Genomic DNA, 27,888 nt, shown 5'->3' with positions numbered 1-27,888 from the left:
TGACCCAAATTAACATTACTGCATGATTTCAGGTTATTTCCTTTCTTAGACCTGGCTTAAACTGGCCAGCTAGCTGATGTACAGCTCTGAGCTGTTGGATGGTTTTGCTGCTCTTGGACAAGCTCAGATTAAGAGCACAGCTGTGTTTTACAGCAGCCCCACAAGAGCTGAAGGCTGTGGCCAGAGGAAGCCTGGAGTTTGCAATGCAGATGTAAAGTTGTGTAGGTTGCATATGTGAGATAAATGATTCCTACTGATCTTCAAGCACCACATCTGCATGATTCTTAAAATTGAGATGTGTAAAGTCAGAGTTTCCATGGAGCAGCCTTCAATTCATGCTAATCAATAAAATTCTGAGTTTGATGGTGGTTTATATGCTGATCTAGCCATGATTCCAGGGCTTGATAGCAGAACATTTGTTGAAGTTTAATGTCTGTTGACATATTCCTTAAATAGATCTTTCTTTTTAAGATGGGAAAAATCCAGAAGGAGAATGTATTTATAATCTTTACTTACATCTTACATCAAAGCATCTCTGCTTTGAAAAAATAACTATTTTCAGTTTGGAGTAGTTTCTTTTTTTTTCCCTCTTTTGAGGAGGAGAGGTTCAGGGTTGTGCTACTTTTTTTTTTTCCAGCATCTTTTCTGAAAGGTGGCTCGGGTTGTTTGTGGGAAATGTGACATTATTGGTTCTTGGCATTCCAGGGGAGCTTGAAGTAAATTTGGCATATTGTCTTATGCACTCCCTTCTGCACTGAGTATCAGGATTAATTCATGGTCTTGACAGCTACATCAACAAGTGAAACTGAACAAAAAGTCAATAACAGAAGAGACAAGAAAGTGAGAATTGAGCACTTCATTAGTAAACTTTCTTTCTGTCATGAGTAAAATTGGCAAATAGTGCAGCCTGTTACCATAAGTGCCTTCTTGCTGGAAATGTTCATGCAAAAGAGAGCTGTTTGTACATCTCGGTGTGTTTCTGAGTATGGGAACAAGCAACTGACCTCAAAAAACACACTGTGGATCTGTGTAGAGACTTTAAAAGGTTTCCATTTGTTTAATAATTTACCCTAATTTAAAGTTATGCTTCCAAAAACGCTATCGTAGGGTCTCACTTGTACACACTGCTAACATAAAATACGTGGTTTGTCTGCCTGGCAATGTGAAGTATTGTGTTAGTTGTTACTTGATGTGTCTTTTGCAATAGAAGGGTCACATCTGTTGGTTACCACAGAAGGTATCCTGTGGTAAACTAAGTGGCAACTCCAGCAGTGGCTATTGCAGAAACATTTATTCTATTTTGAGACATGCTTAGTCATCCCTGTTTGGCCTCTAACAGGTTACAGGCATTACTCCTTATTCTCTCTTAGTAAAGCTGATGGACAAGTTAATGAGAAGGCCAGTTTGTGGTGCTGGGGGATGTGAATTCATAGCCCGAGTGTGTTGTGTAGTGCCAGTGGAAATTGAAGAATACACTGCACATTTCTTTGTGTGTTGGTAAAACTCACAGTTTACATCACGCAGGTATGGAGCAGCTGCTCAATATGGGGCAAGCATGTGTAAGAGGATCTTTATTAGTAGGGAATATGATACAGCCCTCCTGTGTCCTGTAGAGAACATTCAGCTATAAATGTTTCTTCACTATTGTAAACAGAAAACTTTACTAAAGTTACTTATCTTTCATTTAGCTTTTTCTAATTGTTAAACCTGCTTATTTGATTGTTTTACTTGTGTTGATGGAGGCTGTGTAAACCACATTGTTATCCTTAATTAATAGTATATTTTGTGTTGGGTTTTTTAAGTATGCAGATCTAGTACATTTTGTGTTTAACTGAATTGTTACTTTAATGAAAATATTTTCTCTTGTCAGAATTAAAATGCTTTCTATGGGGACTTCTGCTTCTGATGTCAGGACTCTTTTGAAGACCTCGTTTGTTGCATGGTTTAAAGGAAGATGATGTTGTTAGTGAATTCTGAGCATCCTTCGGGAGGCTGATGACCCTTCTATTGTTGGTGTATGCTGTCATGGACAACTTCAAATGGTAAAAGCGGTATTTTTGTGACTCTATTTCAGATTAGCACTCTGATAGAGGAAGCAGTGGGTTAAGTTTAGATTAACAGCTCAAAAGCTTGTTCTTTTTACTCTTAAAACCATTTACACTTTTATTAAAGAAAGTAAAACCATTCACAGTGGTTTTAAGAAGCTGCGTTTTCACAGCTTCTTAATGGGAAGGTATATCTTCAAATATGCTTTCACGGTTGTTTACAGTGTGGTCCAAATTTCGTTTCATACTTGAATTCATTCCCCTGAGTCACTGCAATTTTTATTTTTTTTAATAAATCCCTAAAGATAATGCTTATTTTGACCATTAGTTTTTCTGTTGCTTGAGAGCTGTTTTTGGCTAATGTTTCTTCATAGTCTTCTCTTTTTTTAAACAAAAAATAAATGTGAAGTAAGGTAAAATGTAAATGGGAAGTCACACTTAGTAGCTTCCAACTAAACAATTGTCTTACAATAAAATACAATAATTTATTAATATTCTAGTAGCAGTACTTTGTTTAAGACAATATTCAGAACAACACAATTTGCTTTCTAAGAATCCTGTATCTGCTCACTGTGTTTATTCATTCTCTTTTATCAGCTCTTTTTCAAAACACCACAGACAATTAATGCAACTTATAAAGGACTCCTGATTTTTGGCATCTTCCTAAGTCCTATCTAGATGCCACCAGTGTTTCCCATGTTAACAGTTCTGAGCATGTTTTACTACATGTGCCTTCGGCGCCGAGCTAGGACAGCGACGAGAGGAGAAATGAACAGTCGGAGGGCTATTGAATCGAACACCCGAGCCTTACCTATCAACGTTGAAATAGTTCAGTATGCCAAAGAAGTGTTGGATTTCAGCTCTCACTATGGCAGTGAAAACAGTATGTCCTATACCATGTGGAATTTAGCAGGGATTCCCAACGTGTACCCTAGTTCTGGTGACTTTACCCAGACTGCTGTCTTTCGAACTTACGGGACCTGGTGGGATCGTTGCCCGAGTGCTCGGCTGCCTTTCAAGAGGACACCATCCACCTTCTGTAGCCAGGACTATGTGGAACTTGCTTTTGAAGAACCAGTTTATCCCACTGCAGTGCACATTCTGGAAACCTATCATCCTGGAGCTGTAGTCAGGATTTTGGCATGCTCTGCAAATCCTTACTCACAAAATCCACCAGCAGAAGTAAGGTAATTTTTTTTCTTCTTTATGCTTTCCTGTAAGATGTTAAATGCTACAAATAGAGCTGTTTAATGAACTTTACTTCCTAATATTTACCTGTTTTGTATCTGACTGGCTAAAATTTTCTTTATTTCCTCGTGTTTTTAAAACTGTGGTGACTTGTTTTGATAGCAGCTTCAGAGATGTAGACATTTTTTAGGAATTAATGCATCTCCTAATATCAACTTTAATTTGTGTAATTATAGTTTTGGTGATGGAATTTTTGTGGGCAATAATTACTATGTATAAAACACTACTTTTGAAATGGTAGGTCTGAGCTCTTCCTTCAGGAGGAAGAGAAAATTGTGTAGAAGAGGTTGAGGATTCATGGCTGCTGTATCATCCTGCTTCAAGTAGCCATGGACTCTTTCTACTCTTCATGCTTTAGGCTGCATGTATCGTACAATTAGGCGCTGTAAATATTCTTATGGAAACAAAGCTGAAACCAGAAGCACAAGAACAGACAAAAGGTGATGCCATTTGTCTGATCTTTATTTTTGGTCTGGTCAAAGGGTGGGGAGCTGCACTTGTTTTTACACTCACTCATCTAAAAGAAGCAGGTTTGAGTCTGTTGTTTTTCCTTATATTAGGAAGTCTTGATGATATTCCAGGTGCAGGATCAGCAGTGTGGTAACCTGGGGAATGGTAAGATAGTAAAGAAAAACACTATGTGCAAGGTGAGAAGTTCTTAGAGAGGAAGTGAGGAAATAGGAATGGAAGGAGAAAGTGAACAGGTCAAAGCATGTAGTGGAGAAAAACATTGGGAAAAGCCATCAGTATATGCAGTTGAAGTATTCCATATCAAAAAGAGATTAAATTATACCAAAGATATAAAGGAAGGGAGAGCTGATAGCAGAAATACTTAACAAAATGTGTCCTGTAAAGATTAGAATGCCAACAAATACTGTATTGCTATGAAATACACACTTTGGTGCTCTAAGCAGTGCTAGCATGGATGTTGGGTGATTTTTTACTGACTTACCTTTAAAAGATGCCACTAAAAAGTATATTTTTAGGTCTGCCTTACTATCCCTTGCTTTCTAATACTGGGCCATTGATGTTCATTCAAAAACCCTTGGAAAATCAGGTATCATGGTTTATATTCAAAATTCCCAGCTAATATATTTTGTATGCTTCTGTCATCTGCTGTGGTTAAAGTGCAGTTGCTTGTTTTACAGATCTAATGAGATTATGTTGAATAGTTCTGAAGTAAACATCTCAATTCAAAGAACAGTAATAGGTCAAAGTAATAATAATAGGCACCTAACTTTAGAAGTATGAGTGCTTTTGGCAGTGTAATACAGAACTTATTTGCAGAATGGTATTTGGTGAAGGCAGCTTTAAGACTTTCAAATTCAGAACCTAATGTACAATGATTTCTGGGCAATTACTCTGTGAGCTTCCATTTTAATTTTTTTACTTTGTGATGTAGATTTTATTTCTTTATGGTGAAGCACAGATTGGAGGAAAGCTCTAAAATAGTTAACTAAAGGACCTGTTTAATTAGGTACACAAAAAAAGAGAAATAGAAAATTGTAGGGGGAGCTAAAGGGAGATGATAGTAAAGGAGTTTTAAAATCAGGGGGATTTAGGGTTAACAGGAAAAATAAGCTTAGTAGGCCCTGGAAAAATAAACACCCTAAGCACATGAAGAACTTGTACTTGCTAGAACTGCACCTATGTAGCTAGTACATGATAAATGATATAATTGTTAGATGTGATGCTTGTTTAGTAATTAAATATAATTACTGTTTAATCATAAGAATAATCATGAGAAACTGTGGTCAGGGACCTAAGAAAGATCACGAGAAACTCATGTCAATGCATACAGTAGAACAATAAGTTATATAATGATAGAATATAAAATACGTTCAGCTTGAAAGCCATGTCGGAGTCAGATTTGGATCTGGACCCCTGATTCCCAGAGCTCTTAATAAAAGCACCTGCATGTAATCATATCCTGTGATTATGTGTGTTCCGGAATGCTAACAGAGATGGAAGTGAAAATACTAATATAAAATTTGGGGGTATGTGCTGTATGACTTCTCTTGAGTGAGAAGTCAGAGTGAGAGCTCAGATGCCCTTCTTCACATTAAAAGATGAAGTTTCTGTAGGATCTTGCTTTTTAATTTGTAGGCAAGAATGCCCCCTGTCCTGCCTGCATAGGTATTTCTGATTGGAAAAAGGTTGTCTCAGGCATCCTTGGAAGGAGTTATCTGTGCTGCCTTTTTAATACTTGTTAGTCTTGATGCTAGGGAAGTGTTAGAGAAACCCTTTTTTTCTCTTTGCTTACTTTTGCTCTGAAGGACTTATGTGTTTGGAGCTGCACATTTGGTTTGTCCTTTTTCTTCTAAAGGAGGCAAATGTCTTATGTATGGTGTCTTGAAGATAAAGAAACCCTTTCTCCACATGAGGGACACAGTATTTTTTCTCTGTTCATTTGCTCACCTTTATGAGAGGAATCTGAAGAGTTGCAAGAGCGCAGTCTCTTTTCTGTTTCTGTTCTTGGTCTCCTGTTTTTACTTTCAAAAATTCTCTGAGATAGCAGCTAAGAATTCTTTTTTTGAAGATGCAATGCTGCTGTAATCTCAGGTGATTCCTTGTTTAACTGATGTTTTGGTCTTGAAGCACTGTTTCTTCTGTTAAAAAAGGCCATGACCTACTTACTCAAAAGGCACTTAGAACCTTGTTTTCCTCTTCTGACTATTTTGATACTTGGTTTATTACCAATGAAAGCTTTCAGTGCTGCTTTGTTTTATCAGCTGACACTGTAAGTGTTTCTTAACACCAGTGTAGAAAGGGCAGGTCATTAGGAAAGTTCTTTTCCTCCAGCTCCTACTTTTGATATACAGAGAAGGCCAAACTATTGGTGAAGTCAAAAATGCTGAGAGGAAAAAAATCTGTTCAGACTTGCTTAAATGTTAGGTTTAGTGGATTATACTGCTCCAACTAGGTAATATTTTTTTCTTTTTGGTTAGTATTTAAAACATCAGCTCATTCAAAACTTAGCTGTGTACAAAAACTTCTAGGCTACAAGTCTCTTTATGAGGAGCTAGTGTATCACAGTTCTTGCTCAAGGGAATTTTACATATTTTTGTTAAAAAATGGCTAACACCCACATACTTGGTCAATGTATTACTCACTTTATGGTTCAGTTGCATGAAAGAGCAGCTCATGCAGGTGTTCAGAAAATGGTCTTTGGTCATGTTCCTTTGTTGCTGGTGCACTGAGTACTGCTATTGCAGCTTTGTATGATGCTGTCTCAGGTGAGCTTTATTCAGTGTCTTTAGAGGTTGGGTCAGATCTTCATGGAATGGGAATAACCTCTCAGAAGGTTTGTAATAGTTTCTAAGTAATCCTCATGCTTAGAACCCAACTAACTAACCTCAGTTAGTTCGGAGTTTTTTTCATTATGGTTTAAGCAGTATCCAGCAACTGGAGGATTCTCTGTCCTCTCATATCTTTTCCTGCTTTAAACACAAAAGGCATTACATCACTTTTCTGTACATGAAACAATTTTTTAAAATCATAAATGACAGAGAAACTGCTGTTCTAATACATGGAAACTTTTCGGGCTTTTCATTTGTGCCTCTCATACCTTGACTGGTGAGAAGTGTAGGTAATTCCTTAAACTATACTATCATTCCATGTACAGATTTGTTGTGTGAAAAGTAAGAAAGTGCAGAAAACCCAAGAAAAAATTAATAGCCTGAGATTAGGGAAATGTAACATAAAGTCTCAATTTTTATGTGGTGAAGAAATCAATCTCTCTTTTTGATTGTGTTGTGTTGTGATTGTTTTGCTAGTGTTGCCCTGGGACTTTGTACAGTAGTGCACATTCTGTGTTTGTAGGGTTTGGTGACAATGCTGGGCTGTCACCAAGCTTCAGCCAGTGGAAGAGGCAGAGCTCTACACACGTGTAGTGGGGGCAAATGCTGCATGAGCTGAACCCAACCAAGAGAGTTTTCTTAGTTTTTCATAGTGTATTAGATTGATGGGTATGTCATAGATAACCTCTGTTATGAGAAAAATGGGATTTTTTTCCTGGTTTTTTCCTTCTTTTTTACTCAGAAGGCTTCCTCTTGATGATTCCCGAGTGGCTTCTTCAATGTTAACCCTTTTGATACATTTTGATATTCTTAATAGTTGTTGTTTGTTTAAATGGGAAAGTAAAAAACAATTGTTTCAGAATATTTTCAACTTTTTCCTTTTTTAAAAATAACTTAGGTTTTAAAGTTTGTAATATGAAACAAAAAATTATTCCTGTTCTCCTGTTGTGGTCTTTTAAAATTTGATTTGACTGTAGTTTTTATGTCATATTTTTTAGTGATACTGTATATTCATGTGCTTTTATAAATCTCAAAGTCAGAAATTTGTAACAAGTCTAGAATCTGTGGCTGTGCTTGGGGTGATATTTCATAGCATATATCCTTCCTGCTATGCAGTAATTGCTTCTTCAATAATTAGAGATTATCTTGTGATTAATTTTTTCTTGTTTGCTACAGATAAGGTGTGGCACTTACTAGGTTTTTTCTCACAGATGAGATATCATGATCATTTGTCTGGGATCACTTCCATTCTGTCTTGTGTATTCCTGTGGTTTATTTCTATTTAATTTGTTTAATTTCATGTTGTTTAGAATTTTGCTAGAAAATTGAGCGTGGCTCAGTATTTCCAAGTTTAACTGTATTTGCTTTATGCAAAGTTTCTTTCTGTTTCTGAAAGTCTTAAAGCCTTTAGAGACAGAAGCTGCTACAAACCAGAGGAGCAGACTAATGAAGATAGACAAAATAAAAGGCTGCCTCTCCTTCCAATGGAAAATTTATTGTATTTAAGCAACCTGGACAGGGATCAAAATGTTTTATGGAACCTCTCTCTCCCCCCATTTCCCCTTTCCCTTAAAAAAAGAGTGAAACCAGAAAGGCAGCGTAATGAATGTAAAATATTATGAGCCCTTAGTAGAGAATGGCATTCAGATGGTTCTTTCACTCTACTTTTTATTCCCTGAGAATCTCAGATGAAAACACCCAAAACACTGCTGATACCATCAACACATTAGAGTGTGATAAAGAACCTTCAGGCCTGTATCTCACCTATGTGTAACACACAAGTTCTAGACATTTGCATCCTTACTTAAAACTTGTTTTGACATCTTCAGGCAACCAGCTTTCTCTTGTTTCGATGCCTGTCATAGAACAATGAATTCTGGGTTTGTGGAATACAGTCATTTTTGAGATGCTCCTAAAAAGCTCATGTAGACAGAGCAATTACTTGAAGTACCTTTTGCTGTTTTAAATGTCCTGAGCATTCTTGGAGTCCTGTCTGCTGTCTCTGGTATTTCAGAATTGAACTTTTGGTAGAAATGAAAATTTGCTTTGTATTTTCTCATGATAAGTAGAATGCTTTGAACTCTGCTTATCAGCTTAATCTGAATGATTCTTAAATTGTGCTCATGATCTTCCCAGTCTTCCCTGCCTTTTGTGTTTATGAGCTCACAGCTGAGGTCAGGAGTGCACTTTCCAGGTTGGTTTGAACAGTGTGCTGAAGCATCCCTGGCATGTTGCAGGCAGGAGATGTTTTCTCCTAGGTAATCTACAGATGTCTGCTGTGCAGTTGATTGGCTAAGAGCAGCATGTGATTGTAATTGTTGCACAAGTTGCATTTTCATCAAAGGTGTGGTTATATTCTCTGACATGCCTTATGTTCTCCTCGTTGGTCTATCTGGAACTCTCACTTCTATTGGCATTTAACTCAGCTATTAGTTTCTTGAGGCAAGGCATTTATTGGTTTGCTTGTAGTGCTTTTTTTACTTTCTACACCTGTCTCGATTTGACAGTACAAAAAACCTCAGCAATTGCAAGCAAAGTTTAATCTTGTATTGCTGGAGAGAAATCTGATAACTTTTCCTAGAAACCCCTTTTTCAAAGATTCTCTCTTATTATATATATTTCTTCAGAAGTAACCAGGTCTGCTGAGGCATCATTTTAACCATTAAAAACCTTTCCAACAACATTAGGTCAACAAAAAATTAGGCAAGTTTTAAATATGTGCTGTCATTTGATACAGACCTTCCAAGTATGATTCTCAGCCTAGAAATCACCAGACTATTTTTCTTTATGGTAAACGAAGAAGGAGGGGAAATTTTTTTTTTACCACCTAGGTGTATGGAGTCTTTAGTATCAGAGAAAATTGAGTTCCTGTCTATCTTCATGGGGCAGAGAGAAATGTAATGGGAAAACTGAGTCTGTGACTGACAGGCTGAATTGAGAAACTCACTTAATGTCCTTTTCTTCAATCACTTGAGAAAATAATACAGCTGTTGCTGACTTTTATTCAGGCCTTGCCTAGCACTCCTTGCTGGAAAGACTGAGGCTTTCTAGCACATTGCTGATGAAACCTTATCAAAGCAGTCTCAGTGTGACATCTTTGATCAGCTGTTACTATATATCTACAAGACTGGAGGACAAACAATGTACTACCTGAACTCATTTGATTCTACTTGATTTTTTGAGAGCTACTTAATTAACTGGGGGTGTGGGGCAGGCAGAAATCCTTTGACTTCTTTAAAGGTATTTATTAGGATTCAGTTTCTCTTTGTTTTGGGTTAAATAGCTTATTGAACATTGTAAGCTTGAAACAGATGCAGGCAACCTTCTTAGGGAAACTGATTTTGATATATATCCTCAAACCGGGACTGACTGTAAAAATGCTTTTCTTATGAAAGATTTTTAGGTGGATTACCATAACAAAAGAATGTTCCAGAACAGAAGAATGAAATTCTTTCTGAAGCCTCTTGGAAATTTAGACTTTTTTGATCCTGTTGTGAATTCTTCACTCCCATTCCAATTACCTGCAGCCTCTTTAAGTGTCACAGTGGTGATCCTAGAGGAAGAGATCACTTCCACTTGTATTAATAGGTTAAGAGCATAGGAAGGATTTACCAGCAATTACTCACAGCAATTGCTATTGCCTGCTCTTGTTTGTGGTGCCACCAAGGCAGAGAACATCATCAAATCAACCTGATAGACTTGAGTTTTTCCAGATAAACCAAGAGCTAAATTCTTTGCAGTTAGATTGGTGGGCTGTTGATGAAAAGTAAACAGTATGACAAGGACTGTGGAAAACTGTCACTGGTTTGGCTGTTCATCAGCATTTGGTATGCAATGTGGAGCTTCATAAGATTGTTAAATCATGCTACATGTCTTCCATTTTCTCTAGTTTATTACAAAGATTGGAAACTGGCTACTGCCTGCTGGAGCTGGTTATTGCACTGCAATTGATGAGCCCAGATCTCTAGATACATTATTTTTTTCCAGAGCTCTGCTGCTGCTAGATAATCCTCTCTCCAGGGTCCAAAAGGAGAAGTCAATAACAGACACATTCTGCTAAAAGTTGATGGTCCAATGTGTGTTAGATTAGTGAAAAAATAGCCTTTGAGTTTCCCTAAGGGTACTTTGAGTGGGTACATGGAAGTGTCTAAGCAAAATGTCAGATGGTGATCTGGATGTGTTCAAGGAAGATCATGTGCTGTGCCAGCACTCAGTATTTGCTTAGAGAATCGACCTGTGTGAGAGGATGTGACAGTGGGACTACAGCTCTTACTATGCCATGAGTAGACATTAATTTTGTAAATTAATGAAATATTTTCTTAATACCATGTCTCTCTTATGACAACTGTTAATTTTAGGGTAGAGCTGTCCACTCTTTTATATTAGTACGCTGATATGCCATATGCTTACTACTCTTGTATGTTTGTTTTTAGTTCATGATCTTTTTGGGATTTTTTTCCTTGAGACATAAGAGTTTTGCAAGTCTCCTAGTCTACTATAAGGAACTTGGAGAGCAGCATGATGTAGGATAGGAAAAGTTATCTGTGCATACCTGAAAATGTTCATTGTGAAATGGAAATTATGGCCAATATGGATTCATTTTCTTGATTTTCATACTAGCAAATATCAAATTTCTAAACCCTACTTATGCTGTGTGCAGTGTTTTAATGAAAATATGTAAATTTCTTTGGCTTTCTGTTACAATGAGATAAGTTAAATAATTTGGTTTTTTTGTAAGTTTAAAGTAGTGGTGTCTAGTAGGGAAGTCCAAGATGCTGAAGTGCTGGGGAGTACATAGAGTGATTCTGAGATTCATGGGGCAGGACAAGAAGTCTGAGAGAAATCCTTGAAGCTGGGACTAGGCTGATCAGAAATAGATGGTGTACATGTGGAAGTGTCTGGATTAGTATTGAGGTAAGCATGTTGTCAAAGGGAGTAGCAGTAGTAACTGCTCGAGGCTTTCTTTAGGAATTAACTAGACTTGAGGGAGGAAAAGCATGGGAAAAGGAGGAAAAGTGGCTGAAGGATCTCCAGTCACTAAGTGAGGACCTATGCAGCTATAAAAGATTATGTTTCTGTTTTCAGGCCTTTAGGCAAGTTTGGGAGTGCTGAAGATCTGAGGAATGTAAGACTTGATTCTTCCAGATTACTCAGTTGGCAGCAGGTTTCCCTGTCACTTAGTGATCTGGGGTCTGTGTGTGAAAGTAAGGATGTATGTATGGTAGTTCTGTACATGCCTTGAACTTCTGTCTGTCACTGGACCAAAGAGGAGAAAGGCTTTTCAGTTCAGCAGTTTGGAAATTCTGGCATCTTTTGCAAAGGACCTTTCAAAAATGACTTGAAGTTTCTACTTTCTTTGCGAATTTGTCACTGAATTACTCATAAAGGGAACATTTTGCTTGCCTAGGCAGATAAACAAAGTAAAATTTGGGGTTTTTTTAGTAATTTGTAATACTGTAATTTGGGCAGGCTTGATATTGAAGAGTCTGAGGGGTGGGGTTTTTTTCTTTTGTTTTGTAGAAAATAAGAGGTCAGCTGTCTCTCTTTGGGTCATGTGGCAAGACTGTTCCTTGTGTATTTACAGTAACATGCCATCATTGTGAAGACATCATCAATCCATTTGTTTCAATTACCTTATCTGTGAGCTGTTAGAAAAACCTGGGCACAGATAACACTAACACAAGTGACTATGAGTCTACAGCTCGTTTTGTTATTCAGTGGAGAAAATATGCTAAGGTCATGGATTAGTGTGTCCTGTTAAATTCATCCATAGGACATTTATCAAATCTAGGGAAGGCATAAGTATCATAAATCATCTTTTCAGGCTTTTTTATTACTTGTTAAATACTTCTGACAGATGGTGTTGCCCTCTTACTGTGCTCAGGAATTGCTTTAGTAAATTAGATTTTAATTCCTGTACTGTAGGTATGTCTTTTTTTTTTTTTTTTCACAGATGGGAAATACTTTGGTCTGAGGCACCTACAAAGGTGAATGGTCCTCAGGCTCGGCAGTTCACACCTTGTATCAAACAGATAAATTTTCCCACAAACTTAATCCGACTGGAAGTGAACAGCTCTCTCCTGGACTACTACACTGAATTGGATGCAGTGGTACTACATGGTGTGAAAGAGAGGCCTGTGCTTTCACTTAAGACTTCAATGATTGATATGAATGATATAGATGATGATGAGGATGAAGAAAAATTTGCCTGTGGAATGGACACCCTTAATAAACAGTTCAGCATTGTTACCCTCAGGGAATGGCCAACTAATGGATATTTTGATAAACTGCCTTATGAGGTAAGAAAAGCACATTTACGTTTTATCATTAAGGGTGCAAAGGTGCTTTACAGAGTATTGGTCAGGATTGTTGTTTTTACCCAGTTCTTGCATTCCCTGTGAATCGCCTGCATTTACTGTATAGGTATGCCTGAATTCTGTAAGTCTGTCTGCTTCCATGGGTGGATGTTAGGTATTTGCATAGTTATTACACTCTTACTCTCAAGAATCTGTGCATTCACACACAGTTTTTACACCAGTTGTTCTAGCCTTGAATTTCCAGCTCTTGAACTTAAAAGCTTTTAGCAGTTTTCTGGTAGGTTTTTAGCTGTCATGTTTGACAATGAAAATACACAGAAGAGATATGAAAAGATTCAGTCAACATCTGGAAGTTGAAAGAGTTTGCAGTAGGCTAAAAGTTTGGTTTCCTGTTTTCTCTCTTAAAAAACTTACAGAGCTTTGTTCTTGAAAGTGCCATAATATTTTTATATTATTATTAGATGAGCTTTTTCCATCCAGCTAAGTTTTGAATTGTGGTGCAGGTAAAATATCTTCTAGCTGGACTTCAGCACACTCTCTTCTTTTTTATGCTTGCTACTTTTTATTCTGTCATTAGTACAGAAGACAGTCGTGAAGAAACTCCTTCCAGATCCCCTGGCAGCACAATGGTTGCAAGTGTGCTCAGAGTCTGTAGATGAGTATTTTCTTTCCTCTAATTTCTGATATAATGAAATTATGGAGTGTGATTGCTGAATACCATGTGTAGGTCAGGCAGTTCTCAGTGGGATACAGCTGTTTAAGAAGGCTGGTACCCTGACTGGAGTAAAAATTGAGAGATGAAACAGTTATTTTCACCTCTCCTAAAATAAACTGTTGGCACATCGTGGAAATGAGCCTTTACTTGCTGGTCAAACCTTTGGACTTGGGCAGAGACAAGATTATTCCTGCTCTTCGGTGTGCTGCGGTCTGGCAGAGGCAGCAAGTGTTCATTCAGTGTGGTAACTCAGCAAATGCTCAGAGTGCTTGTGGCTTGATCCAGACTCGCTTTTGAAAGGGAATGTGAGGTGTGCTGCCATGGATTGGGGGGTGCTTGCAGAAATGCCTCATCTAATCAAATAGTATTTTGGTCTTACCACATCTTTTGACTCTAAGTACCTCAGTTTGACACATGAAGGCTGTGCTTGGGTGACCATGTGCCCTAGTAGCCTGCAGAAGTTTGCTTGTAAAGAGGAAAGAGAAAGGAAAAGAATGAAGCAACTCTTGTGCTTATAAAGAGGGAAAGAAAAGGGAAGAGACTAACAACTCTTACTGTCTTCTCTTCAAAGTTTTCTTGAAACCAAACATCTTGAGTTTGGATTGAGGTTCTTTTTGTTGTTGATGCAATGGAATAATAAATAAGGAAACTAACTTTATCATGAGTTAGCTCTAGTGGTGTTTGTTTGTTTGGCTTTTCCCCCGGAGTACCCATGATGTTTAATATGCTATTGATGCTCTCATGGCAGTACTGAAGTAAAGAAAGTGCTTCACATAATTGTTTGAAAGTTTGAAAACATGCTGGTTTTAGTAATTCAAGGAAATAATTGTAGATAAAACTTCACTTAAATGTAGGAATTTTTCTTATTTGAAAAGGCTGGATAAATTGATTTGTAATGTACTAGAATATCAGAGAGATTGATTAATCTCTTTTCTGTTCCACACGATCATAGGATCGTGAAGGTTGCAAAATACCTCCAAGATCATTGAATCAAACTATAAATGGTTGATAACACATATTACAATTTTAATTTAGGAAGTATTTGTGTAGTCTTGTTACGCCTATGAACTTCTGTCTCCATGTACTGTATTGTGTTTTTCTGCTCTCCTTTTTGTCTACCAGCTTTCTTTTTTTATCCATTTTTTAACATGTTTGGTTTCATAAATAAATTTATATGATCTGTCAATACCAAGAATATTTTTTTTCTTCTGCTTTGGTTTAAAGAAACTGAAAATATGGGAGGAATATTTGTCAGAAAACTATAAAAGACTATTTCTGTACTGGTTTTGTGATAGCAGAAATCCCAGTTTCCTACTTTCTAGTCCAGTGGAAGGGTTGGGCATTGGAACAACAAAAATCTTGTACTTGGTGGTGTGATGGTTTTTTGTCACATTGGATATGGAAACAGTACTCTACATGCTGTATTTAAGACTGACAAATACCAGCTTTTTAGGGGAGGTGTTCAAACTGTGGGTGAAGTAAGGCAATTGTTGACTTCTTCCGGTTTTGATTGATGCATTACATGAAAAGTTGTACCTTTTCTGTAGGCGTATATTGATTGTCGCTGTAACTGTCCTAAGTTTTCATAAACATGCCTGTTCCTTATTTGAGCTGCTGGAAGTTTTTTCATACTATCCTCTGTAATTCACAAAATATACAAGCTGAGTGGGTTTTGCTAAGTAGGCAGCAGTTCCTCCAAGCTTTTTTCATTTTTTTGCCTTTGTTGAATTTCTGAAACTTCCATAGACTATCCTTTCGTGTTGTTCCTCAAAATGACATTAGGAATGGTTTGGTGGAGTGTGAACTCCAGAGACATTTTAGGATTGCTCCTGTCTAAAAAAAAGAAAAGTACTCAGCTTCCCAAGGCATAGTCTTCTGTAGAAGAAACTGTAAATTTTTGGATGATCTTAGTGAAAGAATTTTCCTTCCCCAACCTTGAATGGTGTTAACCAGCACTTACTAGCTGTTAAGTACTTGTACTATCTATGATCTCTTCTCCAGAATTACCTTAAAATTGAGGAAGAATTTTAGAGGAGAGACTTAATGTCATTGTATTCCTTCCCAGTTCATTGACCAGCTTGTGCTGCTTGTAAAGTGGAAGGAATAATGCCTTAGTCTTAGTTGGCTTTGCAGGAATAGTTGAGGCCTGAAGGCCTGACCAAATTCAAAACTTTGGGGAGAGCTGAGGAATACCTGCTGCAGCATCCATGTTGTGTACTTTGAGACTCACCAAGATGTGCTGACTACTAAAACCCAGCTTATTTTTCTCCAGAGAGGAGAGTCAGAAGACTCTGTATGCTCCAGTCCAAAGTATATTTTTTGTAAAAATTTTGGTGTAGAAAGATATAAATGATGTCTTTGTCATTCCTTGAAGATGAGTTTTCCAAAAGCTGCCTACAAGTTTTATGAACTGTTCATGTCTGCTAGTGTTCACGTGTACTATTAAATGTGTGTGCATTTGCTGGTGCAAGTTGTACTGTTGTGGAAACAGGGATTTGTGTTTTCTTAAACTCTACTGAGAAATGTCAAAAGCCCTAGAATACCATCTTCTTCTTGCCTTCTCTCTTTGCCTCTTCGTGCATTTAGCCTTTGTCCTTTACCTGAGCATGTTTTAATGTCAGTTCTAATTAAATAGATTCTAAACTGTAGCAGCTCTAGCTGCAAGAATCAAAAAATTGCAAGTTGTTCATTTGCTTGTTTCTGAATGAGTTTGCATAGGCCAGTGTATTTTTTAATTGGAAAACCATTTCATCTTCATGTATAAGAGCTGAAAAAGAAAATCTGTAGAAAGTATGAGTATTGTAGGTTTGACCAGCATCCAGACATTCTTTTCTGACAAAACCAAGTTGTGTGTTATTGTGCTCTACCCATGGAAAGTGTAAGTAGAAATGGTTGTTGCTTGCTGCTTTTCAAAAAAAGGCTTAAAAAGCCAGAGAAACTTCTGGTTCAATACTATTAGTAACTACACCATTGGTAAAGTTTTGCCCCCTGTACTGAGGAGTGGAAATTCTGTCTAAACTTATAGGCAAACTTTGTAGTCGGTGAGAAGCTTTTTTTTGTTTTTGTTTTTTAAGATGTTATTTTTTTATTTGGTAGTTCAAAAAATATGCCTGGCTTAAAGCTGACAGGTGCCATGTTCGCCCTGGAAATGGGAGAGGAAGTACTCTTGTAGTCTGTCATAGGCTAAAAAGTGTGTGTTGTATAAATTGTATTTTGTTTTCCTCTTTCTATTGTGTTTTCCGATAAACTTTGTTTTTGCTGATTGATTCATAGGAAAGAGTGAGATAATAGTAATTGTCATAATTTTTCATAAAATCACAGTAAAAACTGTTGTTTGTGAGAAACGAGATTATTAAATTAGTTTTCAAAGCAGATACTCAGTTCTGTAGCATTCTTGGAATCACCACAAACACAGCATATCACAGTAGAGCACATCATGTCACATACTCATTATGATATTAAATTGTACTTTATGCTAGGGTACACAGACACAAAACGTGTGTTCCTGATGGGCACCAGACTCCAGGCTAATGGTGATTAATGGTTATTAGCCTGTACGTCTTGAACCTGTTATTTTTGTTTAATCAAAAGCTAGGAAAAAGCACTTTATAACACAGGAGTATAATATGATAGGAGTGACATTTCATTGTGTGTTTTCATTCTATATATTATGAAATAGCACAATTTCAATAAAAAACAAATTTTTTTGATTGGGACATGGGTAATTTCATCTCAGGTGTGGGAAGACATCCTGTTTGTTACAAAATACTCATTGAAGTAATCAATTAGTGTAAATGGACATTGTTCAGTCATTTATAGTTTCATTCACCATTCTCTGTTGCTCAGAAGTTACAAAAGAACTTTTTTATCATTGAATTAAATTTGTATTACTTTGCTTTTATCAGACATTGTGTCACATTAATTGTAGACATAAATTCTGCTAACTGTGCAGCCTCTGCTGAGTTTTCAGCTCTAGAAAACTTAGTAGAGAAACCATGGGAGAAAAATCTGAGGGGAAAGGCATTAATAAAATAGATATTTAGCTGACTTACATAGTGTGGATTAGCTGAAAGTTTGCAAAAATCAAGATACTAACTTGGGATTATGTCTTTGTTAGCTCCTAGTTATTTTGGATATTTTAGGTTTCAAAATGTCAACATGTTCCTAAATGCCAGTTGGGCGCAAACTTTGCTGATTATAATATAATTGAAGTTATTATAGGTGCGTATATATTTTTTATATATGCACATATATATATGTGTGTGTGTGTATATATATGCACTGTTACATTGATAAGTCTGTGCTGGTCCTCTGCATCAATCTGAGTTCCAGACAACTGCAGAGACAATAGCCTGGGCTGTTTTTAGGGGAAATGACAAGCAAGAATATGAAGGGCTTGAAACCAAGTATGAAAGAAACTGGAGTATATCAAACACTGTATTTTTGCTTTGGAGTTAAACTAAAATGTTTTAAGATACATAGATCTTGTTTGAAATTTAAATACTAAATCTGGAGTTGAGTAGGATGTAACATTTTCCATTTTGCAGGAAGTTGAATTGTTTTGTTGTTCCAAAAATGAGGGGGGGAGGAGGGGAGGTGGAATGTAGCTGCATAATAAAGTGATGCATTGGAAGTACAATCTGTTTGGATCTCACAAAAAGCTCCATTTTCATTTTACATCATGGATTTTATTCTGATTTTTGGCGGATTTGTCTTATGAATCCTTCTAAGACATTAAAATGAAACATGTTGGTATTTTGAAAGGACCACAGGATTCTTTTCCGTTAGAGTTGATTTGTGACTTGTAGTTTTTTTAATTTATACTGATTCATTACAGTGAGTTACTGTCTCCTACTCTTCTTGAAAACAGTCAATTTGAGTTATATAACTTGAGCGCAGGTGCTTACATCTGCTAGAGACACCACTGGTAAAGTAAACATTAATTTTTAGATTTCATTTTTCAAGTGCATTTTCTCTCAGTTCTGAAGCTAAAAGAGATTACTTTATTTTGTTGGGTGTTTTTATTTCCTAAAGAGAGTATTTATGTCTGTGTGTGTGTTGATCATTCCTTGGAAAGGAAAACAGAATGTGATGGGAGAGGAGGGATATGTCTTAGTTTCTGAGTGTGACATAAGTTATTACAAAAACTGTTACAGTGATGCTAGTCAGAAAGGCTGGTGATTATTCTGAAGATGAGATAATTCAACTGATGCAGTTCAAAAGGGGTTTTGCCTTTCCAATTTGACTCTGGTGTAGAACAAAAATGCTCTCAAAGTATTACAGCAAGGAAGAGATTGTAGAAGGAGACCTGATTATGTTGAATTTTTTGCCTGGTTGCACAGTCCAGAGGAGAGGATATAAGACAGAAGACAAAACACTGATTTTTAAAGCAGGGAAAAGAGGAATAAATATGAAATTGATTTAGGGTGTGGGGAAACTGGGACATGGTATCTATCATTTTTCCATGTACTTTGCAAATATCTCCCATCTTAAAACCCAAATACAGAGAAGATGAAGGATTCCAGTTCTGTATTCTATTCAATGAAAGAGCAGACTTAGGGAAAGGAAATAGATAAACATAGTGTTTACATATATATCACTGTTTAAATTAGCATGGGTAAAGAAACTTCTGATTTGAAAGCTTCCTGTCACTTTCATGTGCTGATCTTCTTTTTCCTTTCTTGTTTAGCATGTTGTCAAACTGAGAAGGCAGCGCAGTTCTATTTAATAGTTAATAAATTTATTTGAGAAGTTACTTTTAAGTAAAAGGTTTTACTTTTCTTGATGTTAGAATACATTTTCTTATTCTTTTGCAGTTTTCCCTTAATGTTTTAAGTGCTATATGACCATCTGTGACTTTTTTCCTGTTTTTAATATAGCTCATCCAGTTGATTTTGAGTCACCTTACAGTACCAGACCTGTGTAGACTAGCACAAACTTGTAAGCTACTGTATCAACATTGCTGTGACCCTCTACAGTACATTCATCTCAGTTTACAACCTTACTGGGCAAGGATTAATGACACATCCCTGGAGTATCTACAGTCTCGCTGCACGCTCATCCAGTGGCTGAATTTATCTTGGACTGGAAACAGAGGAGCCATCTCTGTTTCTGGATTTAGCAGGTCAGTGTTAAGTGTACAGACATGTTTTGACAAGCTGTTTGCAGAGCTGCTGCACGGTAGTGTCACTAAGTAATTGAAACTTTATTAAAAGACAAAAAATATATTGGATTATCTATAAAGGGTGTGATTGTTATGATGTAGGAAAAAGGAACGGCTAAAACAGTAGCAGTTACTAAATATAGCAGCAGAAGTCCATAGCAGTCTGTAGAGTCTGCATGTTCCAAGCTGCTTGTGACTGAAAGGCTTCTTCCAGGGGGAGCAGTGTTTTGCTTTCTTCTGGGCTTCTAAAACACTCTGCTAGAACTGAGCTATCAAAAATCCATCTCGCAAGGAAAATGTTTGTGGTTGTTCTTTGTACAGATGAGTCATCAGTAGGACTGTATTAGAGTGGCTGCAGTAATAAACTGATTGCATGCTCACATGGTATGAGCCAAGTAATCACTGGAGTCCAATGTAAATGCAAATATTTTCATAAAAATGATTTAAAACATTAGCCCTGTTGGAAAACAGGGGGGTTGCATGTGCATATTCCAATGAGCTGAAAATATGACTGTGGTGTAGCTCATTAAAATAGCAAATTTGCAGGGATTCTTCTCTGTATAACAGCCATGTTCTCTGCTTTCTTAAGATATCATTTCTTGCTTCTTTGCTCATTTGCATTCGTTAAACAGCTTCTATCAATGCATTTCACTTTAGTAAAAGTTGTTGCTTCAACTAAAGGGTAATCAGCAATAGCAGTTGAAAGCAGAAATTGACTGATAAGAAACAGAAATGTTTACTCTGTCTGAAAAAGTTTTCTTAATTCACATTTGTTTTTTGAATAAAAAGGTTAACTCAAGTATGCAGACATTTTCTTTCCTTTTATGCCTAAATTCCTTACCTGCGGAAGTAAAATATTTTGAAGAAATACTTTGTCAAGATGGGAATGTCTCTTCTGTTTTTCTAGACCCTCCAGTATAATGCAAGAATCCTATGTCTTTTTGTGCTTATTGGTAGGGGGGGAAAAATAGCATTGGCTAGTGTTTGAATTGGGTATGAAAATTTCTCCTAAATTTGGATTTCATGTTAGATACTTTATGCAGAAGTTGAATATGCAAGTTTTAATTGAGAATTCAACTTGAAAATCATGAAGTGCCTGCTTTCTGATGCTCAGCTATTAAGTCTGTCTTTTGAAAACTTAACATATGTGAATCTTTGTGGCAACTTTTTTTCATTTTCATGATTTTTTTTTTTTTCCATATACAGTAGGGTGAAAAGTCTTTGTTGTCTGATAAGAAATTATTGCCAGATTCAGAGACTTATAAATTTTACAATTCTGGCATTTCTGACTTCCACTTAGTTGAAAATTACTTTATTATTACTAATTTTTTTCTTCAGTGTTGAATTACTAGTAACATGTATGTGTATACAGTGTTTTTAAATAATAGCTATTCATTATTTGTCTATTAATAATCTGTGAATATTTTCCGTTTCTATTTCTTATAAGAGATTATATTTATTTGTAACAAATGGGAAAAGAAACTTTGACATTGTTGCAATTCTGAAATTATCTTGGTTTTAGGAAAAAGTGTTTCTTGGAAGAGATGGGTGCAGTCTGGAAATGAGAGATGCAGTTCAATCGTAAATTTTAAAACCAAAGTTATAAGCTAAATAATTTGCGTGTCTAAACTGTGATTATTATTTTCCCTTCTGAAACAAAAATTCTCCACTGTAACTAGGTCTGGTTTTAAACTTTTTTCTATTACAGAAATAATTTTGCAACCATTTCTTTCATAGAAGTCTTCTCTGGTAAAATCCCCAACACAAGTTTTTCTTTTGACAGTCTTCATCAGCATGTTTGTCAAATTTGCTGGCCTCCAGGGGAGGAAAATTTGCTGCTCATTTACTATGAAAGTATCTACTAATAGAAGAGACTCATTAGAATAAGAATTGCTTTTTACCATTTTTCCTTTTGTCCAAAACCAGGACACATGTATATTTGCACTTTTCTCAGCATTTGGAGTTACATTTGGCAGGGTTGAATTCAAAACTGGTAGAGTTGGTTTAATTCTTACAGTTGAACATTTTAAATTAGGATTTCTACTAGTCAGAATATCTTTAAATGCTAGTCTTGCTAAACCTTATTTTGGAAAATATCTTTCAAAAATGTTTTTATCTATTTTTTCTTATGACAGTCTTAAAAATAGTAGCTTGTATAAATTTGTCATTTTAAAATGTTCATATATGCATGACATGATTCAAAATACTAAGAAATTATTGGAAATACATATTTTCTTCAAAAATGCATTAGAGTGAAAAGAAGTTAAAAGTAATTTTAGGAAATGTGACTAGAGAAAATACTGTATTATCATGAGAAGACAGAATGCTTCAGGCATATGAACATCCTGAGGCAAAGCTGAAGGTATTTTAACTTATTGATAACATCTACTCCTTAGGGCTAGAAATTACTACCATAAATTTTTCATTTCATCATATAATATAAATTAACTAAACTTTATATCAGATTGAACAAAATGTGTGCAAAAAAAGTGAAAGGAGTATCTGAGCAGTCTCAGGAGTCTGAAATGCAGAATGACAGGGAATAAGCAAAGAATTCACGGCAAGCATTACATAAGCAGCTCTGCATTTCTCTTGGCTTTAGAGGCCTGGTGAATCTCTTCATGCCGGGGGGAAATATCAGTATGGGGGTAGGGTAGGACCTATATAGGAAGAGTGAGTGGAGCTGATTGGAGGAGTAGTAAATATTGAGATTCTGAATAAATGCTCTGAGGTTTAAACAGCTCAAGGACAATTACAGTTTAAAAACTGAGTTCTGCATGCAGATTTCCTTGGATCACTGATAACGTCATAAACTTGTTTAAACTCTAACTTTAAATACCTGAGGAATTAGGGGTTTTATTTACATCTGACATTTTACACTGTGAAAATGAAATAATAGTGTTTTATTTTCAGGTTAGTGATGCAGTAGTTGCATGGCAAGCACATCCCAGAATATTTCTTTAACAGTTTTGTTGCTGTTGACAATTGAAGGCTTTCATTGCCTTTAGTAGAAGCGTGTTTTGACAATATTTAATTTGGTGAGGCTTTAGGAGTCAAGCTAGCAGGAGGGTCAAAGAAATTACTGAAATATACAGCAAACAGTAATAGAAAATGGGGTAATGTGTGACTTTACAGGGATTCTCAATTTATCAATCAGGTCTTTCTCTTGCTTTAATTTCCAGAGGTTTTTAGTAAAACTAGGGAGGGATGGGTGAGAGTAAGTTATAATGTTTGTTTTGCATATTTTTCTAGATATAGTTTAATCTGTGTTGAGAAAAGCACAAGTTCAGGTACTTGATATTCTACTTACTTACATGCCATGTTTTAGGATTTACTTACCAAAAAGGAAGTGTAATACATGCTAGAGAAGAAAATAACATTTTACCAATTAGAATAGCTAGAGGAAGGGAAAGTGACTTAATTTTAAAACCAAATTACCTTACAAAGGCTCACTCTTAAGCATGAATTCTTGTATGCGCCAAGAGAACCAAGATGTGTGTCCAAATCAATTTGTCTGGCATGTGGTCTCACCATCCTGCGCTGCTCCTATCCTCCATCTCCTGATCAGTGTGCCCTGGGAAACTGCCTGCACAAAACTGCCTGCACAAGTGTTCAAGGATGTCAATGACCTGCTAATCTGACTTCCACCAACACACGCCTCTGTTCCAGCCCTTGTGATGCCATTTGTTCTTTTTCTTTCTCCTACACCTCTGTGTACCCAGTTGTTCTCCACTCTTACCAGCTTTAATACTTTTGTTACAATTACCTGTTCTAAATGCTGCTGCAGTCCTGTAACATGACAGTCTTGAAAGGAAAAGCATCACTGTAAATTTAAAAATACACTAACAGGTCTTTAAGAAGGATATTAAAATAGAATTCCACAAACCATTTTATTAAAAGCAAGGCTGTAATTGTAACGCAGAAAGTCCTCTGTGAGTTTGTGCAAGTAATCATATAGATAGAACTAAGTAAGAAAGAGGGGCTCTCAAGATCTTGGAGGTGAAATGAGGAAGAATACAATCCTGGTGGGTTTTGACATTTTGCTTGTCTGGTGGCAGGCTCTGGAAACAGGAGACCTGAGTAGCTGGAGGGAGCATGTAGCTGGCTTGAAGCAGACATAAATGGTTGTTTTTTATGAAATAATGATTCTAGGAGGCTTATAGCAAGGAAGGCCTGGCAAATGGGGCAATATTGTATCTGCCAAGTAACAGAGGTAACATCCCTGACGTGGATGCTAATGTAAGGTAACACCGAAAGGGGAAGTGCTAAAGAAAAAAGTTCTGTCCGACCCTGTGTTGTTCACAAATGGAAGTTGCTTCCCTTTTCCACCCTCTCTCTTGGATACCAAATTCAAATATATGTCAATGAGTATAAAATGGGTAGTGAAGATTTTAATTGAAAAAAGATTTGGTAAAATCAGCATAATTGAAAACTGTTGTGTTAATTGCACTAAAGGAATATAAAACTATGTAGCTAATTGCACTTAGGGAGGATGAGTAGATGAAAGAAAACAGGACTGTGATCCCTACTTCTTAGGGAATTTTCAGTAGTTTTGAACTGGGGAGTATAGAGTAAGTGAGGATCATTAAGCTAAGAGTGAATTATAGGTTCTAGATCCACCAGAAACCATTGGAGGAAATGTGATGTGTTCAGTACCTGTATAAGCACATGTCTAAAGGTGCTTTGAGAATTTCTTTTGGGAGGTCTTATATTCTGACATGAGGAGTACTCTCTCTTGTACCTTGAATTTTAATTTTGGATCGTGAGATATGCTTATGATACACACATAAATTACAAGATTGGAATGGTTAGTGGGCTAAGTGACCCTGTGATCATGATGGGTTTAACCATGAGCCAATATCATCCTGCCTGGTAATAGATGTATTTGATATTTCAGGAAAACTTCACTAGAACTTACTTCCCAAAAGCTGGAGGGGTTGAAAATAAGCAGCCATTCTTGAGAGTAGGCAGAAGGTGATGGCAAGTGGGATTCCTTTTTTTATGAAAAACAACAGTCCCCTCCCCTCTGGGAAAAACAAACAAACAAAAAAAACCCAAACCCACCTCCCCCCTCCAAAAACTAGAAAGAAACAAGACTGAACAACTAAAAGGCCTGAAATACTGCTGTCTAGAGTGAGGATAAACTTAAGGGAAATGCGCAATGCACTGTCTAGTAAAAGAAATGTGCATGTCATGTTCACATTATCCCAGGTTGTTCAGTCATATTTTATAGCAAACATGAAGGGATGGAGAGAAATCACTTCAGAAATGGTGTGTATAAAATATTGATAATAAAAACAAAACTAAAGGGATGGGTGACTGCAGAACAGAGGAGAGACTGAGAACAGGAACCAGTCAATCCTCAGTGATTAAAGGAGAAGTATGTGAAGAAATTTTGATTTGGGTAGAAGGTGCTTTTTTGGGTGTTGTTTTTTTTTCAGATTAGCTAAATCAAGCCAGTCACTCAGGGACTCTTAAGTCTCAGAAGTATGAAGACCATGCCACATTTGTTTTGAAAGCATGAGAACTCATATTCTGCCTTGCCATATGGCTCTATGTGGAAATCCATGTGGAAAGACAGCAGCAAAAACCTCTATCCTGAGCAGTCTGTTTAATTCAAACAAAGATCAAGGTGTCCCATAGAGCTGTGCACTTCTGCGCTTCTGCCCAATGTTCTCTGCCCTGTGCTGGTTGTTGACTTCCTCAGATTCCTCCTTCTGTCCCTGTTCCTCTCGTTCCTACATGCATGTCCACTCATCCTTGTACCCTGCTGCTGCATGTACCTTATCCCCCTTTTGTTTCTGTTTCATGTCTCCTAAATAACCTTTTCCAACAAGGCAGCAAACCCATGAAGGGCAGTGCTTGTTGCTGTCTCTGTGTTTGGTCTCTGTCTGTGTGTTTCAAGTGTATAAATAAAGAGTTTAAATAAAATATCATGAGGATAATAACTCTTCCAGCTGGTGAGCCTGGAGTTCTTCTCCATGTCTAGGGGGTTAACTGAGTGTTTCCCTGACCTGGTAATGTTAACTTTTAATAGCCCTAGAAAGAGAAAAGCATTGATCTCTACTAACATTTATAACAGCCAAGCCCTGTTAAATTATATGGCAGTTAAACTAACATCCATTATTGTAATGGAGTAATTCATAAAATATTTATTTGTTAACAAATTAAAAGCTGGAGGTATAATAAGTGGTGACTGACAAAAGTTTTATGGAAAATACCATCATTCAAACAAACCTGATAATTTGTTGATGAAAGAAGCTGTGTGAATGTATTGTCAAAGCACTCATTAAATAGAGGAATTGGCTAATTGGTAATCAGCAATGTATCCATATATCTCTGCTCCAATTTCCAGGGGATTTCCATCCTGCATTTCTCCATAATAGTGTTGAACTCTATTGCTAGTCTAAAATAGCACTTAAATGTTTAAATACCTGATGTTAATTGTTGTGAATTGTTGTGTCATTTCAGCTCTGACATTCCCACAGGAAGGCTTACCAGTCTGTTAATTCACTGTATCCAGTATAGAAGTTGCTTAGTGTTTTATTAAACTCTGACTTTAAAAGCTAAAATAAAGTCTAAATAGAGACTGCAGAGTGAGAAAAAAAAAAAAACAGTGGAAGAGTAGACTTGAAGACCATACATGGCAGAACTCCTATGGCTCTGGGGCTTATGTCTCCCCTTTCACGTCTCAGACCCTCTCTTTGTTTCTGTTTGCTTAGGCTCATAGAAATGTTGGATGTTAGGGACCTCTGAAGGTCGTCTACTCCAAGCTCCCACTTGAAGTGCCAGTGTCCCCAACGCTAGATCAGGTCAGTCAAGGTTTCAGGTGATTCTTGGAAACATCCAGGGATGGAGATGCCACCCTGGAATCTCCTTTTCCCTCTGTGTTATATAGGATCTACATAATCACACTAAGGCCATGTAAAATGCAAGGTGAAAGGCATAAAGAAAGGTGATAATGAATGGCAAGTATGACTTGAGTAAGTAGTGAAAAAATAAGGAAAGGAGGTAGCTTGAAACTTGGATCTTGAAAGATGGATTTCAAGAATTGGGCTTTTTGAGGAATGCCTCCCTGAATGTGTGTCTTCTTCTAAGACCAGCAGCAATTTCATACTAAGCTTCAGCATGAACAAATGCTTGGGAAGGCTAATAACACTTTCCTTGTAGCAATAGAAGTTTTTGTGCAAGCAGGAGCTTTGTGTCTGGCATTTTTATTACATCAGTTAAACCCAAGAAATAATACTTTGGGGTGGAAGGTGCTGAAGCTGCTTTGTTTGTGTGAATGTTTTTGTAGGATAGAACTGGTAAGAGAGCAGATCAGAATATTTATTAAGAGAAACTAATTCATGGTCTTTCACAAATAGGTCCATTATTCTAGGAAATAACATGGGAAACTCATTACAACCTGTAGTTTAGGACACTAGTTTTTCTACTGGAGGAACTGTCAAAATATAACATAAGCATGGCAATTGTGTGGGCTTTTTTAATCCTATTAAATACCAAGCTTACAAGCCTAGTGGTTAATTTATGGTTTGAAGGTTATGTTTGAAATGAAAAAGGACTAAGTTTATGTGGTTTTGGTTAAAGCTCAGGTTAGAGATAAAAGAGTTTGAGATTCTGACATGAGATCTCTGACAGGAAAGCAAAACATAGAGACCATCAAAGTTTCTACATTTTGGGTCTTTTTTCAAATGATATATTTATTTTTTATAATTCCAATTAAAGTCAAATATTCTTCAGGAATTTGTGTTCTAGAACAGCTAGCAAGTGTTCATTCTGACTAGTTAATGAAAAGAATGAGATTTTTTTTTCTTCCTAAAAGTATAAAACAATTCTGAATAGATCATCCATTTAAAAGTATTTGTTTAACCTTATTTTTATATTTCCAGATTTTTCTGAGATAAATATGAAATTATTGATGTAAACTTGCAGTCCATTGTCAAAATTGGCTTTCGGCTGTTTTAAAACATTTCAAACATGATCACTGTTTTACTTTGCTTCATTGTCTTAGAGGTAATATTAATAACAAAGCATGTTTTAGCTTCCTAAACCAAAGCAGAATTATCAAGACTATTGCCTTTTCTTTTTGAAAGAAATT

At 36.5% G+C, this 27,888-nt stretch overlaps 1 protein-coding gene across 2 annotated transcripts in view; it reads left to right on the top strand.

Moving 5' to 3' along the window:
- The window catches only part of FBXL4 (F-box and leucine rich repeat protein 4), a 71,430-nt gene that overhangs the window by 4,751 nt on the left and 38,791 nt on the right, over nucleotides 1-27,888 (top strand). For both annotated transcript variants that reach the window (XM_030267631.4, XM_030267632.4), the window contains exons 2-5: nucleotides 1,871-2,042; nucleotides 2,643-3,232; nucleotides 12,546-12,891; nucleotides 19,504-19,748. In XM_030267631.4, coding sequence (XP_030123491.1) covers nucleotides 2,724-3,232; nucleotides 12,546-12,891; nucleotides 19,504-19,748 — 1,100 coding nt within the window. In that variant the 5' untranslated portion in view covers nucleotides 1,871-2,042; nucleotides 2,643-2,723. The remainder of the gene's footprint in view (nucleotides 1-1,870; nucleotides 2,043-2,642; nucleotides 3,233-12,545; nucleotides 12,892-19,503; nucleotides 19,749-27,888) is intronic.

Source organism: Taeniopygia guttata, chromosome 3, assembly GCF_048771995.1.
Source record: "Taeniopygia guttata chromosome 3, bTaeGut7.mat, whole genome shotgun sequence".
Taxonomy (NCBI): domain Eukaryota; kingdom Metazoa; phylum Chordata; class Aves; order Passeriformes; family Estrildidae; genus Taeniopygia; species Taeniopygia guttata.
The sequence above is the reverse complement of the archived record's forward strand: the minus strand, read 5'-3'. Positions and strand labels throughout refer to the sequence as shown.